The 17,723-nt window shown below is 39.8% G+C and overlaps 1 protein-coding gene across 1 annotated transcript; it reads left to right on the forward strand.

Moving 5' to 3' along the window:
• The first annotated feature begins 7,205 nt into the window (after positions 1-7,205).
• LOC110287200 (RING-box protein 2) lies at positions 7,206-8,337 on the forward strand. Its single transcript, XM_021153857.1, has one exon. It carries the CDS (start codon positions 7,228-7,230, stop codon positions 7,567-7,569), a length of 342 nt encoding a protein of 113 aa, XP_021009516.1. The 5' UTR covers positions 7,206-7,227; the 3' UTR covers positions 7,570-8,337.
• Positions 8,338-17,723: the final 9,386 nt, after the last annotated feature.

Genomic DNA, 17,723 nt, shown 5'->3' on the forward strand with positions numbered 1-17,723 from the left:
AGAAGAAGAAGAAGAAGAAGAAGAAGAAGAAGAAGAAGAAGAAGAAGAAGAAGAAGAAGAAGAAGGAGAAGAAGAAAAGAAGAAGAGAAGAAGAGAAGAGAGAGAAGAGAAGAGAAGAGAAGAGAAGAGAAGAGAAGAGAAGAGAAGAGAAGAAGAGGAGGCTGGCCATGACCACATGTAAAGAGGGGGGAAGGGAGTGGGGAGAGAGGGTAGCAAGAGGTAGGGGCAAGAGAGCAAGAGGCAAGAAGGAAGCAAGAGTAAGAGAGGGAGGAGGGGTAAGTAGCCCCAGGCCTACCTGGCTGTTGCCAGGTAACTGTTGGGAGAAACATACCTGGCTATTGCCAGGTAACTGTGAGGTGGAATTTAGACAGAATGCTCACATTACCCCATTTTGTTTTAATTAGAAAAGAAAAATTATAAAGAGGTGACAATGAAGCAGGAATAGGGTCTTCATGATATCTGGCTGCTTCATGCTGGCATTGGTGGCTGATGTGTCTCTAGGGAACCTAGAAGAATAGGAATGGGGGATGTTTGTCCAGTCTTAGGACAGTAGCTGCTTCCTTGCAGTCTAGGGTCTGTGGAGCCATGTGAGGATAGATGAGAAGGAACAGGTCCAGTAGAAGCTTCTGTGTCTGTGACAGGAGATTGGAACATCCAAGATTGCTTCTCTGGAGCTGTCCTGGTTGCAGAAAGTGCCTGGACTTGACAAGATGTTGAAACACATTATTATAGGTAGAGAATAAGATTACGTATGTTTTGGAGAAAGAAAATTTTTCTTAAGATGTACTTTTGAAATCCAGAGGAATCTCACCCTCTGAAATAGGTAGCAAGTAGGAACTTTGGACAGATGTACTTATCTGGATGGAGTCTATTGGGTCCATGAGAGGTAGATCTGAGTGGATTTTCTGTACCATATAAGTTTATAAAAGAGATAACAACATGATTTAACCACATGAACAGTCTTTAAGATGAGCCTTTTGTGGAGCAGAAGGAACAAGAATGTGATTAAAAAGTTGAGAAAGTTGGATCGTATAATGGAATGATTTATTAGAGTTAGGCAAATTTATAGGAAGTCAGATCATGTTAGGACAGTGGCATAGCAAGAAGAGGAAGGCAAGGAAGTAGCAGATTACATCTGTGAAAGTTTTCTCTAGCTGTTGCCTTAGCTGTCATTGTAGTCAGAAGTCTGAGAAATCCACAAAAATCTACCAATTATTTAAAAATTGACAGAGTCCACTAGCCAACATCTCTCATGGACTCTATGGAAACTTGGGAGGTCAGTCTGGCTTGCAAAGTGCTGAAGAAACAGAGCTTTTTCTGTGAAATGGATACTTGTGACACGAGAAATGACTTACCTTGGTTTAGTCAAGTCAGTTGACTCAGTTTATTCAGTTTAGTCCACTGCATTTCTTAGTGATAATCATATCACAATCCAGGCAGTATCCTGTAGCTGTGTCTACATCTTCTGAGACCATTTTGGGCCAACTGTTAAAGGCTTTGGTAATTTTGTCTTTCATAAAGTTAATAATTAAACTTCTGACAGGATTGAGGGCTATATAGATTGGTTATAACTGAATAGAATTTAATAGCAGTAGTAAAAATCTATCAAGACAGGATAGGAAAGAGAATCTTAGGTAACTTTGACATGTTATGTAGGGAGAGAAAGGTACATTTTTGCATTAGCAAAGAAATATTTGTCTAGGTCCAGAAGAAGAGCTAACAGCAGTGGCTTGAAGTCGAACTGTGCTGACAGGCAAGCCATGGGAATGGCTAAACTGAGGAGTGAGGGGCTAGCTTGCAAGACAGGTATATGATCAGTAGGAGCCACAATAATGGCCTGTGTGCTCCTGCTGCTGAACAGTAGTGGCAGGGGCAGTAGTATAATTTGGGAATGGGCATGCAGAGTAGCTTGTGACTTATGTGTAGGGCTGTCTCTGGCTAGGGTGTTTACTTCAGCTGAGTGGGGTGGGACTTCCTTCCAGCACCCAGAAGTCATGGCCCAGTGTTCCTGGCTGTCGGAGGGGGTGGAGGGAGGAAGACCCTAAAGTAGCGTGTTCATGTATCCCAGCAAAGTGCTTGTGGCACATGGCACTGCTAACCTTTACTTTATAAGTCCCCGGAAGAGAGGGAGATAGAAAGAGAGGCAGAGAGGAAAAAAAAGGGTGAGGGTCCTTCATGTGTTTAGGTTGGTGGGGAAGTGGAAACATGAGCAACGACCAGTGGAGTGCAAGCAGGGTGAGGTAGGTGAACTTGACTGCCAGGTGGGGCAAGATGGATGCATAGCTGGGGGGAGGGGGCGGCAGAATTCCTGGCAGGGGCAGAGCAGGAGCCACTTTTCAGGCAAACCAGCTGAACCAGAGGGAGGGGGAAAGAGGAAAAGCCTTTGTGTGTTCTCTGTTAACTGTGAACTAGACCAAGACATCCCAGTAAGTAGGGAAAAGGGAGGTGAAGACTGATGCCTGAGTGAGAGAATAGGGTTATTAACTGCCCCTACCAGTGTCCTGAGGGTATTAATACCCCAAGAGAGATTCTACCACAGGTCAGACCACTAGGTTGTCACGTGATGGCTGGGGATAACTCTCAGAGCTAGTGCTCTTGAGTCAGAGACCAGTTCACACAGGCCCAGGAATTTCTCAGCATGGAGGAAGAAACTGTCTCCAAGGAGAGGGAAATATCATCCAATGGAAAAAGTCCTAAAATGAGGGTCAGTGAAAAACTGAATGTCTCTCATCCTCAAGGACAACACAGGTATAGCTCCGAGCTCAAGAACTCTCCCCTGGGACCATGGGGATGTGAAGGGATGGGGGCTTACTTGTTCTAAGCTAGCAAGTGTGGATCTCTTGTGGTGGCTAAGGTGGGATGCAAATCTGCAGAGTTTCTAGAGTCACAGCACCAAATGATATGTTTATAAGAAGATAAAGAGGTATAAGAATATGTTCTATGGAGGTGTGGTGAGGTGTGGGGGAAGGGGTGCCTCAAGTGGGCTCATGCTGAGACATCCATTCTTCCAGCCACAGAATGGTATAGTATAGAATAGTGTTTATTCAGGGCATGGGGAGGGGAGTTAAGATGGTAGTAGAGGCAGAGAAAGGAAGAGAAAGGGGTGTAGTCTAGACAGAAAGCTAACAGAGGTATTATTTTCCTAAGGTTATTTCCAGAAAAAAAATGTATAAGAATGCCATGCTGCTGAAACAGGGAAGAATGATAGAGGGGGAGAGGGGCAGAAAGACAGGAAGATTTATGGAATTGACTCATGTGATGATTTGTATATGTTTGGCCCAGGGAGTGGCACTATTAGGAAGTGTAGCCTTGGAGTAGGTGTGCCACTGTGAGCATGAGTTTTAATACTCTTTTTTTAATTAGGTATTTTCTTCATTTACATTTCAAATGCTATCCCAAAAGTCCCCTATACCCTCCCTGTGCCCTGTTTCCCAACCCACCCACTCCCACTTCCTGGCCCTGTACTGGGGCATATGATCTTCGCAAGACCAAGGGCCTCTCCTCCCATTGATGGCCCACTAGGCCATCCTCTGCTACATATGCAACTAGATAGATACACAGCTCTGGGATTACTGGTTAGTTCATATTGTTGATCCTCCTATAGGGTTGCAGACCCCTTTAGCTCCTTGGGTACTTTCTCTAGTTCCTTTATTAGGGGCTCTGTGTTCCATCAAATAGATGACTGTGAGCATCCACTTCTTTATTTGCCAATACTCTTTTCCTTGCTGCCCTGAAGTCAATATTCTGCTAGCAGCTTTCAGATGAAGATGTAGAACAATCAGCTCTTCCTGAACCATGCCTGCCTATGATTCTGCCATGTTCCCACTTTGATGACCATGGACTGAACTGCTGAACCTGTAAGCCAACCCCAATTAAATGTTGTCCTTATAAGAGTTGCCTTGGTCATGGTGTCATAGGTTGTCATACCCTAACTAAGACAACTCACATGGATTTATGGAACCAGTTAAATTAAAATTTGGAAAGGTACATATTCAGGGTAGAGACTTGGAGTTCAAGTTCACAGGCTACCTGCTAGAGAATTCCTTCTTCTTTGGAAGATGTCAGGCTATGCCATATTGAGATATTTTACTGGTTGGATGAGGTCCACTCATATTATGGAGGGCAGCTTGATTTGCTTGGTTCACTAATTTAAATGCTAATCTCATTGAAAAATATCCTTACTGAAACATGCAGAAAACTATCTTGTCCTGATATCTGAACATCATGGTCAAGTTTGACATCTATAGAATTAACATAATAGCTAATTAAAAATAATTTATCTATCTCAGGGGGAGTGTATCAATAGCCACTTTCCCACCTGTCTATATAGTATTCTCATTTACAAACATGAGAATGTTAACATTTCAGAGGTTATTATTTTGCTTGCCAGAGTATGACTGTACAAACTGTGCATAGCTACCTTCCATAGGGGCAGTGTTCATAGAGATGGCATGTTGACTATTGCCTCCTCAAGTCATGTAATTTGAATGTTTTGTAATAGAAAGCAATTGTCAAAGAAAGCCATTAGGCATGCTATCAATAAGAGAAGCTGTATAGTCAATCTTTTTTATTTTTTCAGTTTCACCTTTCAGACAGTACCTTGATGGCTTCTGTATAAATAAATCATTGCGCACACAGTATATGAGCAGCCACCAGTAATCTATGGGGTGTAATGGCAGAATTGTTATCAGATTTGGGGTCACAGCTTGTCATAGCAAGTCAAGGTTGTTTGCCAATCCTCAGTAAGCCAATTAATTACAGGAGGTAAATTAATAGTGAAAAGCAGAAAAAGGATGTAAGCCACACTGGAAAGAGTGACAAAGAAAGTCAATGACCTTCCTTGGCAATGCTCTCATAAGGGTACTGATGCGAGATTAAGGTTTAAGTAGAGGGTCAGAAGTATGCATATCTAACCAGTCCAGGTCAGGGTGAGATCCTGCCCTTCATTGATCATCATGGACTCTTCTGAAAAAAAAAATCTGACAGGTTGTAAATCTCTTTCAAGGAGAAAAGTGTCTCCTTTGACCCTGGGCTGGCTGTTTTGTTTTTGTTTTTCCAACTTGATACAAACTAAAATCATCTCAGGAGAAGGCACCTCAGCTTTGAAACTGACTCTTGTCTTATTGGCTTTGAAACATGGAGACATTTTCTTGATTAATTATTGATGTGGGAGGAGCCAGTACTACTGTGGACAGTGTCATCCCTGGACAGGTTGTCCTGGATGGTATAAAAATCAGAGTGAGCCATGTCAATGAGCCAGGAAGCAGCTTTCTTCCTTCCTTCCTGGCCTTTGCTTAATTTCTGCCTCCAGGTCTTTGCCTTGAGTTCATGGACTGACTTGTCTTCACAAGAAACTGCCATCAGAACTTGTAAACCAAACAAATCCTCTTCTCCCCAAGTTGTTCTTTGTCATGCTGTTTATCACAGCAACAGAAAGCAAACTGGAACTGGCTGTCTCAGGCTTTAGTATTTCTCTTCTCTCAGAATGAGATTTCTCAGAGAATTATAATTACCCGAGGAGGGGGACATTTCATCGATAGTCTAAGAGCAAAACCCATGGGCACAAGTATCCCTTTAGAATACCTTCATCCCTAGCAGACTTGTTACATTGTTCGGTTTCTAATTCCATGTTTCAAAGTCATGGCAGGATGGTTTCTTGTAGGATTTCCAAAGTCAAACAACATTGCCTATTTGACATAACTCTTTGGTGTCCCTTTGACCTAAGCAGGGAAGTGGCATTCTGGTTCTGGAAAGAGTGCTGGGACTGTTTGCTGGGACCGTTTACAAAGAGCTCCTTTCTCAGGCTGAGGCAGAGGATTCTCTGTTCTAGTTTGAGAGTTAAATATAATCAAAGTAGCTATGGAACCAGATGGCCTATATTGGTCTGCATGGAAAGATTTTTCCTTTCCTTCCTTTTTTTAAGAGAAAGACAGGAAACTTAGCATACCCTAAATTTCACTGTTTTCCAAGAGAAAGCATAAAAAGCAAATATGCTCTAAACACCCAAATCATCCGACATATACCCTTACCTAAACCTGCTGTTTCCTTCCATCTCAAAACAAAGCTGAGAAGGCTAAGCAGAAGAAAAAAACTCAAGGCTTTTCAATTGTGCCATTAATCCAAACTAATTCAGAAAATGTAGAAATAAAGGATGCCTCTTTTGTGGCTGATGTGAAAGATCTCATTTATCATTGTTTGCAGAAGCTCAATGAGGCAAAGCTCTGTCTCTCAACCCTTCCAATTCCTACACTGAGCAGCCACACTCTAGATGGTATGTGGTTGTGAAGAGAGTCATTACCAGTGACGGTTAAGTAAATTGGTAAAAATTCTGCTGTCAGTATATAATAATTATTTAGTTCCTTTTAATGTCCTCTGCAACTTCTGTTTCTGGCTTCCTATAGTGCAGGGCAGGGGCAATACTTCTATTTTCTATGTTGATTGGCTTTTATTAGGAGCTTGGAAGTTTGATCTAGATTAAAACAGTGCTAGTAAGCTTGGAGAACACAGAGAAAGGTCAGCAGGTTAGGTGAGCAAATTGCCACCAAATGGAGAATGTGACCTCAATTTTTCTGTTAGCAGGGAGGACCTAGGGCTGTAAAGTTCTTGGGAACATAGCAATTGCTCAAAAGAGAGGACTGTGAAAAGAAATAGCCAGCAAGTCTTTGGAGCTTATAAATCCTTATCTAAATGTCCACTGGGTCATTTGTTAATGTAGTTAACAAAACTGTTAAGTCTGATTCGACTCCAAAGCCTAGGCTTATTCTGTTCTACCATATCATTAAATTATGCTTAGTTATTTCTGCTTAATATGGAATGCATTTAGATTGGAATGAGGGTAATCTTGCAAAATTGTATTAGTATTTGAGGTAAAAAGGAAACCACTTTTTAATTTTGGCATAATACTACTCCTGTAATCTCAGCTCTTGGGAGTCTGCGGCAAAAGGATCACCAATTTGAGGTCTAAGTACACAAAGAGAGTGAAACTCCCAGGAGTGTTCCTGAGGTCCCACACTTATCAGGGGCACTGTCATCATTTAATGGCTCTGGACAGAAGGAGAGTCACTCTTTTTTTAGGATATGGCTACTGATAGTATACTCATGCTTCAGTGGATGGCCACACATCCATATGCACTTGGGCAGCACTAATTGGACTTAGGGGGTTATTCATATCAAAAAATAAAATAAAAAGTGGACAAGTAAACGTCTGCGTCGCCGTTCTGCGCCGCCATGGCTGATGTGGAGGACGGCGAGGAACCCTGCGTCCTTTCTTCGCACTCCGGGAGCGCAGGTTCCAAGTCGGGAGGCGACAAGATGTTCTCCCTCAAGAAGTGGAACGCGGTAGCCATGTGGAGCTGGGACGTTGAGTGCGATACCTGTGCCATCTGCAGGGTCCAGGCGATGGATGCCTGTCTTCGATGTCAAGCTGAAAACAAGCAAGAGGACTGTGTCATGGTCTGGGGAGAGTGTAACCATTCCTTCCATAACTGCTGCATGTCCCTGTGGGTGAAACAGAACAATCGCTGCCCTCTGTGCCAGCAGGACTGGGTGGTCCAAAGAATCGGCAAATGAGAATTGGCCCAGGTGTTCCTGGTGTGGTTGCTGACCCTGGACAACCTTGCCATCGAGTTACTGGACAAAGACTAAACACTTCAGGGGATTCATCCTTGAGAGAGAGAGGATGCTGTGTGCCTTTGAGACTCACCAAAGGCATGCTTTATTAATTTGTCTGTTTAGTTTTGGGAAATTCTCTACAGTTAAGATAATTTGTTAAAAATGGCCTTTCCTACCTCTGTGGTGTATGTGTGATACGTATGCATAGAAGAGCCAGAACACCAGAAAATGATCTTTGTTTATCTGTCAGTACCCAAGACTGTGGGAACATTGTGTTTACAGAAGAACATTGTTTGTGTTTATGTTGAGGGTTAAAAAATAGATAAAAGAATGTTACAGTAACAAATAAAATGTATTGAAAAGCTGACTCATCCTAATCTTTTTTGTGTTGGGAGAGAGGCAAGCGAGGCAACCCGAGCTGTCTTCATTTGCTGTGAATGAGTATTTTAACCTGCACTCAGTGAAGAGGGTAAATACGGTGTAACTGTCAGGTAAACAGCTTTGTCTCCTGACTTCTCCATCTTTGACTTGGCCAGGAAGCCTGGACTGTTCAACCACTTAGTTCTAAAGAACTGTTTTCTGTTTTTGTGAAGGTTGTATTGTATGTTCTAGTCAAAATATTAGTAGGAAAATGCTTACTAGTATAACACTGAAGTTCATTATGCAATGTTTTAATAAATAAAATATTGTGCTTTGAGTTATTAAAGTTTGATATATACTCTTAAACTAAAAAAAAAGTGGACAAGTATCTTGGAGAAAGGTGTGATGTGAGTATTAGGGGAGTTGGAGGGAGGTAATGGTGGATGGATACAAACAATACATATTGCATAAATGTATGTAATTTTAAAATAAAAAGTATTTTTAAAGCACTAAAACATCCCCTTTTAAAACAAACATCTTTTTGCTCAAAGTTTAACGGCTTTTTGTTGAAATATTAGCACAAAAAAATACTGCATCATTTTTATAGATACACTTTATAACTTTAATGTGTCCATGTTTTTTTCAGTTGCCAGGTATCTATACTCTAAGGGAAGAATATGTGGCTTTTTTGTGGTGAAGGGCAAGATAGTAAATACTTTAAACTTTGTTGGATAGTCTCCATTATATAATAGTCAACTCTTTTTATTTATCACAAAAGCTGCTATAGACATTTGGCTCTTTTCCAATAACTCTAATTGACAAAAACAGAGCTGGAGGCTCAGATCTGGCCTGTGGGCAAGTCTGTTAACTCCTCATCTAAGAGGCAGGAAACATTTTCAGTTGACCTGCTCAATTTTGATAGCAACTGATCAAAAGTTAGAGCAATAAGCAGGTCAGTCCCCAGTTTGTTAACTCGGCTGCCCAGGTCATTTTCTCCTCTGCATTCTGAACAATCCTTGTGTACTGAAGGACTTTTGTTTTGTTGCTATTTTCAATTGTGCTACCATGCCATAGAAATTCATGTGATGTAGGAATAAAACCAGTATGTCACAGATTAGGGTCCTGGAAACCTTGAGATAGGATGATTTTGCACAAATAGACTTATATACATTGGTATAAATAATTCAGTGTTTTCTTAAATCTTTAATAAAGAAGCATAATTTACCTAGCCAAGAAAAGATGGAAAAGTTTACTTCATTACTGCTAGAAGTGGAGGACAACAAATAACAGGGTCTGTTCTCTTGATATTAAAGAAGGGAATCATTAGATTATTAAGTTTAATAGGGGTAATTTTTCTTTATTTAGAAAAAAAATGCTTCTCTCCACCATTTCTCTAATTCTTAAGTAAATTTACTACCAAGGTCTAAAAGCTAATCTTAAATGTCAAGTATACTTACAAATGTCAATTGCACACATAAATGTCAAGTGAACTACATAGTTCTTCATGTCCTTTCGTACTGAAGGGGAGAGGGTATCATGTGGAAGACCCATGACTTAAGGATTGATTCTAAGGAGTTTATTCTGCTGCTGTGGGCAGAACTATCCAATTAGTTGTTGTATTTACTCTGTAGTCTCATGAAGAAACTGGAACACTTTTCAGAGTTGGAGTCAATAAACCACACACTTGTTTATAAGAAGTGACAAAGAGAGGGCAAGCCCTCTTGGTAAATTCCTTCACGGGGAAAAAAGGGATCAATGGGAAAAATAATTTCAAAGGAAATTGGGTTGTGTCCATTGGACAATATTTTGAAATAACTTGTTCACATGACTGGAATACCTATACATTGTAAATCATTTCCAGTTGTGAAAGTGAGAACCATATCCCAAATTCCTATTTTCACCATTGTTCTTTCCCCCAGAAAATAGATTGTCTTTTTCCAAACTTGTTTTTTCTGGTTCTTATAAACCTGTGGATAGTTTATGTTTTGAGCCTCCTGAACTTGCATGCATTTTTCTTGTATCCATTTAGTAAATATTTATTAAGTACTTACCCTGTGTTGGCGTTATATGCATAAACAGCAGTTAACTCAGAGAGCTTGTATTCCAGTGGAGGAGATAGAGCTTAAATAATTAATCACCCCAAATAAATAAATAATCCCAGAGTGTGGTAAGAGCTATGATGCAAAAGTACACTGCTCTTAGAGCTTATACAAGGGAGAATTGACCTAGTCTGGAAACAGGGGTGGCTTCATAGGAAAGTGATTATTTAAGCTAAGATGTGAAAAAGGAGTGAGTTGTCATTCATCAGACAGAGTAGGAGTCAGGCTGTGCCAGGTACAAGGGAGTGCCAGAAACACTTATGGCTGTCAGAGGGCAACTTTCAGTACTCAGTTCTGTACAAAGAACCTTTACCTTCTAAGCCATCTCAATGGGCCTCAAAACTCTTACATTTGAGAGTGGACATAATTCTGAGTGTATTTCCTCATCATAATGCTAAGCTAATGCTTACCTCTGCATTGCAGAATAGACTTTTTAGAATATAATATGGTGAACTCACATTTATTGTATAGGCTGGTATATTGAAAATGAATTGTGTAGCATGGAGAAAGTACTAGGCTAATGGGATGCTAAAGCTTATCTCTTTATTAGATATTTTCTTTATTTACATTTCAAATGTTTTCCCCCTTCCTGGCCTCACTCCAAAATCCCCCTCCTTTTTTGCCCTCCCTTTCCCCTTGCTCACCAACCCACAAGATCCTGCTTCCTGGCCCTGACATTCCCCTACTCTGGGGCATAGAGCCTTCACAGGACCAAGGACCTCTCCTCCCATTGATAGCCAACTAGGCCATCTTCTGCTACATAAGTAGATGGAGCCATGAGTCCCACCATCTGTATGTACTCTTTGGTTGGTAGTTTAGTCCTTAGGAGCTCTCAGGGTACTGGTTAGTTCATGTTGTTGTTCCTCCTATGGAACTGTAAATCCATTCAACTCCTTGGGTCCTTTCTCTAGCTTCTTCATTGGGGACTCTGTGCTCAGTCCAATGGATGACTGTGAGCATCTCCTTCTGTATTTGTCAGGCACTGGCAGAACCTCTCAGGGGACAGTTATATCAGGCTCCTGTCAGCAAGCTTTTGTTGGTCTCCACAATAGTATCTGGGTTTGGTTGTTGTTTATGGGATGGATCCTCAGGTGGGGCAATCTCTGGATGGCCTTTCCTTCAGTCTCTGCTCCACACTTTGCCTCTGTAACTCCTTCCATGGGTATTTTGTTGAGCCTTCTAAGAAGGAACGAAGTATCTGCACTTTGGTCTTCCTTCTTCTTGAGTTTCATGTGTTTTGTGAATTGTATCTTGGGTATTCTGAGCTTCTGGGCTAATATCCACTTATCAGTGAGTGCATGCCATATGTGTTCTTTTGTGATTGGGTTACCTCACTCAGGATGATATTTTCTATTTCCATCCATTTCCCTAAGAAATTCATGAATCCATTTTTAATAGCTAAGTAGCAGTCCATTGTTTAAATTACCACACTTTCCATATTCATTCCTCTGTTGAGGGACATCTGGGTTTTTTCCAGCTTCTGGCTACTATAAATAAGGTTGCTACGAACATAGTGGAGCGTGTGTCCTTATTACCAGTTGTAACATCTTCTGGGTATATACCCAGGAGAGGTATTGCTGGATCTTCTGGTAGTACTATGTCCAATCTTCTGAGGAACCGCCAAACTGATTTCCAGAGTGGTTGTACAAGCTTGCAATCCCACCAGCAATGGAGGAGTGTTCCTCTTTCTCCACATCCTTGCCAGCATCTGCTATCCCCTGAGTTTTTCATCTTAGACATTCTGACTGGTGTGAGGTGGAATCTTAGGGTTGTTTTGGTTTTAATTTCCCTGATGACTAAGGATGTTGAACATTTTTCTGGGTGCTTCTCAGCCATTAAGTATTCCTCAATTGAGAGTTCTTTGTTTAGCTCTGTGCCCCAATTTTTAATAAGGTTATTTGTTTCTCTGGAGTCTACCTTCTTGAGTTATTTTTATATTGGATATTAATCCTCTATTGGATTTAGGATAAATGTCTTTTCCCAATCTGTTGGCTGACTTTTTGTCTCCCAACCAAATAATCCCCAGGACAAGATGGGTTTAGTGCAGAGTTCTATCAGACCTTCAAAGAAGACCTAATACCAATACTCCTCAAACTTTTCCACAAAATAGAAACAGAAGGAACACTACCCAATTTGTTCTATGAAGCCACATTCTCTTTAATACCTAAGCCATACAAAGACCCAACAAAGAAAGTGAACTTCAGCCCAATTTCCCTTATGAATATTGATGCAAAAATACTCAATAAAATTCTTGCAATCAGAATCCAAGAACACATTAAAATGATAATCCGTCATGATTAAGGAACCTTCATCCCAGGAATGCAGGGATGGCTCAATATGTAGAGAAATCCATCAATGTAATCCACTATATAAACAAAGTCAAAGAAAAATCTGTCTTATTTCTCCTACTAAGTTAGTTGTATAAACTCAGTGTGATGATTTATATATGCTTGGCCTAGGGGGTGGCACTATTAGGAGGTATGGCCTTGTTAGAGTAGGTGTGTCACTGTGGATATGGGCTATAAGGTCCTTGTCCTAACTGCCTGGAAGTCAGTATTCTGCTAGCAGTCTTCAGATGAAATGTAGAACTCTCGAGCCTCTCCTGCACCATGCCTGTTTATGATGCTGTCATGCTCCCACCTTGATGATAATAGACTAAACCTCTGAACATGTAAGCCAGCCCCAAATATATGTTGTCCTTTACAAGACTTTCCTTGGTCATTCATTGTGTCTGTTCACAGCAGTAAAACCCTAAATAAGACACACAGGCAAGCCACATCCTCTAGGAATTCTAGTTTCTTAATTTATAAAGTAGGGATTTTTAATGTTCTTCCTGTGCATTGTTAATTAGAGTTGTCAATATCCAATTAAAATGTTGCCTGTATCAAATAGACCCTGATTGCAGCTGTTTCCTACTAACCCCACTCCTACCTGACTGGTGCAACCATCATTTTTCTGGAATTATTGCAGAACAAGCCTGTTTTCCATTTTCCACTCTTGCTATGCAGCCCCAGAACTCCAATATGAATGGTGAAGCCATGGTGATAGAAGTAAGTCAGATCACAGTGGCACTTAATACTCTGCTCCAAATCTTCCACTTACAGTTAAAGGCAAAGTCTTCTTTCATTTTGCCTGCAAGACTCCCTGTCATGCTTATTCCTTCTGATCCTGCCTCGCCAGTTTCCTTGGTAAACTAGACAAGATCTCACCTCTGATAATTTTGTTTGCTCTGCTCTCTGTCAGTAACAGTCATCATGTAGAGAACTGTGTGGCTGACTCCTGCATTTGCTTCAAGTCTCAGTCCAAATCCAGCCTTTAAAATAAAGCTTTCAGTGGATTGTTCTACATAATGTGACACGTATCCTTCTCCACATCTGGGAGTGCCTTTCTTCGATGTTTCATTTTCTTTATTTCCCACAGCACTCTTTGCTGTTAAACTCATCATGGTTTAGTTATTTATTGAGGGACCATAAACTGTTTGCATCAACTAGGACCGTTTCCACAGCAGAAATGGATTATTTTAGCTTATATAAGTGTACTACAGACAAATAAAAATCATTTAGGACACATTTTAAAGTAAAATTTTCCTTGCCAGATGTCACAAAATATGGATTTTGGGGTTTGTTGGTAACTTACTTGTTTCATTAACAATAATAGTGTCTAGAACATAGTAGGATATTAACAAACATTTTGAGTAAATGAATGATTAAGTTATAGGTAAGAGAGGTACAAGATATCCAGGAGTGTAAATATAATCTTAGTTGATATTTCATTATTTTTGTTGGGGTTGACAATATACATGATACATATGTGTATACTTCTGTCTGTCAGCATACTTAACACCAAACACTCATACCTTTAAATACCCTTCAGTTAAGTGAGGGATAAGATTGCTCTGTGTTTCTATATATACTCAAAGTGATAAGGACTGATTTAGAAGATAAAGAGAATATGAAAAAATTTTTTACATGACAGTTGAAAGTGACTGTTTATGATAACTCTTTTCCCAGAGGGCACATCTCTCTTCTGAAAGCATACAGATACTGGCAGTCACCTCAAAGGGTTGTTGATGTAGCTGAAAATTAGCATGGCATGCTTATGAGGCTAAGTGGTTGAAGGCAAGGCACTCCTTTTTCTTTTAAAGAGAAAGTACATCATCTATTACTTGAGAAGATAGGAATAGATGGAATAGTGTAAAGCTCTGCACAAGATGAACAGTAGAGGGCAGAAGTGGTGTCTGGGTAGAAACACATTTAGTTGGAGTTAAAATGGTGATTAATATGTGTCATAACACTTTTCATATTATGCAAAGGATTTGACAGCAATTGGAAATAACCATTTCTGCATTTGTTTAATGATATCCATTATTCCACCTGCTTTATTATTGACTCCTTTTTCAGTGAATTTCTAGCAGAATCCAAAATGCAATGTGCTTTCATCAAACTTAATGAATGAAGAGAGTCAAATGTAAAACAGTTTCCATTTCAGTCCATTTTGCTTACTCATCAATTTTAGATGAAAGGACTGTACAATACACATCTAAAGTCAAAACAAAATCAATGCACTTTCCCTGTTGGTGGTATCAGGAAAGATGATTAAGCCAGGATCTTTGGCTTTATCCAAATGTAAAAACAATACAGTCTTACTGAGCTCAGTTTGAGGGCATCCAGCTTCTCTATTTTGACAAATTTGGCTTAGTTGAGTTCAGTTTTTGTGTATGCCACCGAATCTAAAATGTATTTTCTATTCCTTATGCTTTTCCTTTGCCTCAAGCATGTACTATGGATTATATGCAGGAAAGTTAAATGCGATCGGGTTGCTCATGAGAAAAGGACATGCTTAACTTTTGGAGGAGGGTTATGTAATAATCATAGCAAAGACTGATTCATATAAGGATGAAAACCTGCACAATTCTAGTGATGTCATCTGCATTGTTAGAGTGTGATGAATTTTGGGGGGAAGAGTGTTTTCAGATTTTTGATAGTCTTGGGAAACGAGCTTCCCTCTAGTTGAAATTTGTGTTCTGACTAGTTGATTTGCATATCTTTAGGCTAAAAAAATTAATAGTTTGTTTACCTATCAGAAGGAACTGGATGACTGATCTTGATTGTCAGTGTGATTGAAGTAACAAGCTCCACTGAGATCTGAGAAACACATTTATGGGGGATTTTCCAGAAAGGATTAACTAAAAGGGCTGGTCCTGAAAGTGGATGGCATTATGCTATAAATTGGGATCCAAGATGGCATAAAAGATGGAGAGATAAAAATAAGCTCATAAGGATCGACCAGGGTTATGACATAATTTATAAGAATGCATTACAATTCATTCACATTCACAAGTCATTATTTTCCACTCTCCTCTATCTCCTTGCAGTTTGTTTAAACCTTCTGAACATGGTTTCTAACACTGGTGAGACTTCTCTTGGCTATTCCAGTTGCTCTCTGATGAATCCAGTTGTAGGGACTTTTACCTGAAAAACAACAAAAAATAAATGAAGTGCCTTAAAATTACAAGAATGTTTAGTGTTTAATAACAAGAAAACCCAGAAAGAAATGGTCTGGTGGTTGATACAATTTAATTGCCTGGTTTTGTGTTTCATACCTCTTGATCACGAGTGCTTGCTATACACAATATAAGGTAAAAACAAGGTGGGGGGTGGCAGAACCACCATTCAGTAGCTCTCCTCATATGTATGGCTCTTCCATAAAGAAAGCCGTCAGACCTCAACAACTTCCATTTAGGTCTCCCTGGCCAGAACAGAGTCTCAGGTCCCCAGATGTCAGTAAAGGAGAGATAAAGATATTTCAGATTGTTTAATGTCCACATTAAGGGGCATGCAGTGGAGACAGAATCAAGAACAGCATGGTGAGTGGTAAGCATAAGCCTTCAGTGTCTGTTACTTTTGATCTAGTTCTTGGAAACATGAGATATGTTATGCTCCCTGAGACTGGGTTGGGCATGGTCCCTCAGAACACAAACTTATCTGATGGCTAAGGAGTCCCATTTATGTGGAGGAGAGGCTAATCACACTTACCTGGTCTTAATTACAAGTTAAAAGTAGTCTTCTACTGGTGTTTAAATTCAATTTAAAATATTAAGTTTATTACATAAATCTACTATATTCTGTCAATCCCTTGTAAGGCAACCTTTGATTTATTTTAGATCAATCAAGCTGAACAGACTGAATTTTGTCTAATTAAGTGAATTCCCATTTGTAAACTTAGATTATTCAGTTCTCTTCAGCCTTTCAAAGTACATTTTAAAATCTATTTGATTTTCACTTTAAGCATCCCAAGTACCTGATCAAGCAAACTTGGATGCCAGCTAGCAAAAGCTCATTAATTGCTTGAACAACTTTATAAGTTTAACAATTTAAAGATGTAAATATAAAGAACCCCAGGTTGCTTTAAATACTGCAGAACACTTGCTGTAGTGGTATGAATGAACCACCCCTTCCCCAAACACACATAAGCTCATGGATTTGAATAATTGGTCCTCGATTGATGGACCTGTTTGAGAAATATTAGGGGGCATGGGTTTGTTGGAGTTGGTGGGCTTTGAAGTTTCAAAACCCCATATCCTTTCAAGTTAGCTCTTTCTCGTGGCTTTGTCCTTGTTGATAAGGATGCAGATGCTTAACTACTGCCCCATCATGATGGTCATGGGCAATTTTCTGAAATTGTTAGCAATCCTCCAATAAACTCTTTCTTACATAAGTCACCTTTGTCGTGGTGTCACTTCACAACAATAGAAAAGTAGCTAAAATACTTACCAAAGGAAATGTAGTCAAAATGTGGCATGCCACAGAGCATAGCTAAAGAGGTCACATGTGGCAGTATGACCAGCTCCAGTGCCATAGCAGAATTGCCTTACAGTTAAAGAATGAAAAACATGACATTGTCTAAACTATCCTTGCTAAAATTACCACCAGAAGATTGCTAATTATTCTTGCTTATTTATAATGACATTTCCATATAATTACCACTAGAATTTGTCTTTACACATCCAATGTCATAACATACTTCCAAATCCCAGCCAAGAACAGAAAAGGAGTGTACCCTTTATTGGAATAAACTTGACACTGTCCAGGAAATCTCTGACCTAGCCCATGAACCACCAATCCTTCTTCTATCCATTATTCTGCCATTAAGATATACTGTCCAAAATCTTGAGAACTCACTCTGGGCACGCACCTTTAAAATAAAAGCTTCCTCTCTGTTCTGAACTTTGTCTTCACTGGGAACTAAAATCTGAAAACTAAGATGGCTCAATGGATAAAGGTGCTTACTGCCAAGTCTGATGACCTGAGTTTAATCCCTGGAACCCACATGTAGAAAGGAGAGAAGGGAGTGCCACAAGTTATCCTCTGACTTTGCTATGTGCAGTCACACACACACACACACACACACGATAAGTAAATATTAAAATATTAAAATCTGACAAGGGAGGATATCTCCATCTTTCTATTCCTCCTCGAGAACTCTTTAACTTTCAGTGCCAGAAACAAAACTATGTTGCATCATTTAATAAAAAATTGCAAGTTAGTGAAATATTTTAAATTAGAATATCTGTTTATTGTTGTTTAACTCCCTTACTGACTTAAACCTCTCAAGCATATTGACTTCCATCTGCACACACATCTCAATACTACA

This window comes from Mus caroli, chromosome X (assembly GCF_900094665.2).
Source record: "Mus caroli chromosome X, CAROLI_EIJ_v1.1, whole genome shotgun sequence".
NCBI classification, from domain to species: Eukaryota; Metazoa; Chordata; class Mammalia; order Rodentia; family Muridae; genus Mus; species Mus caroli.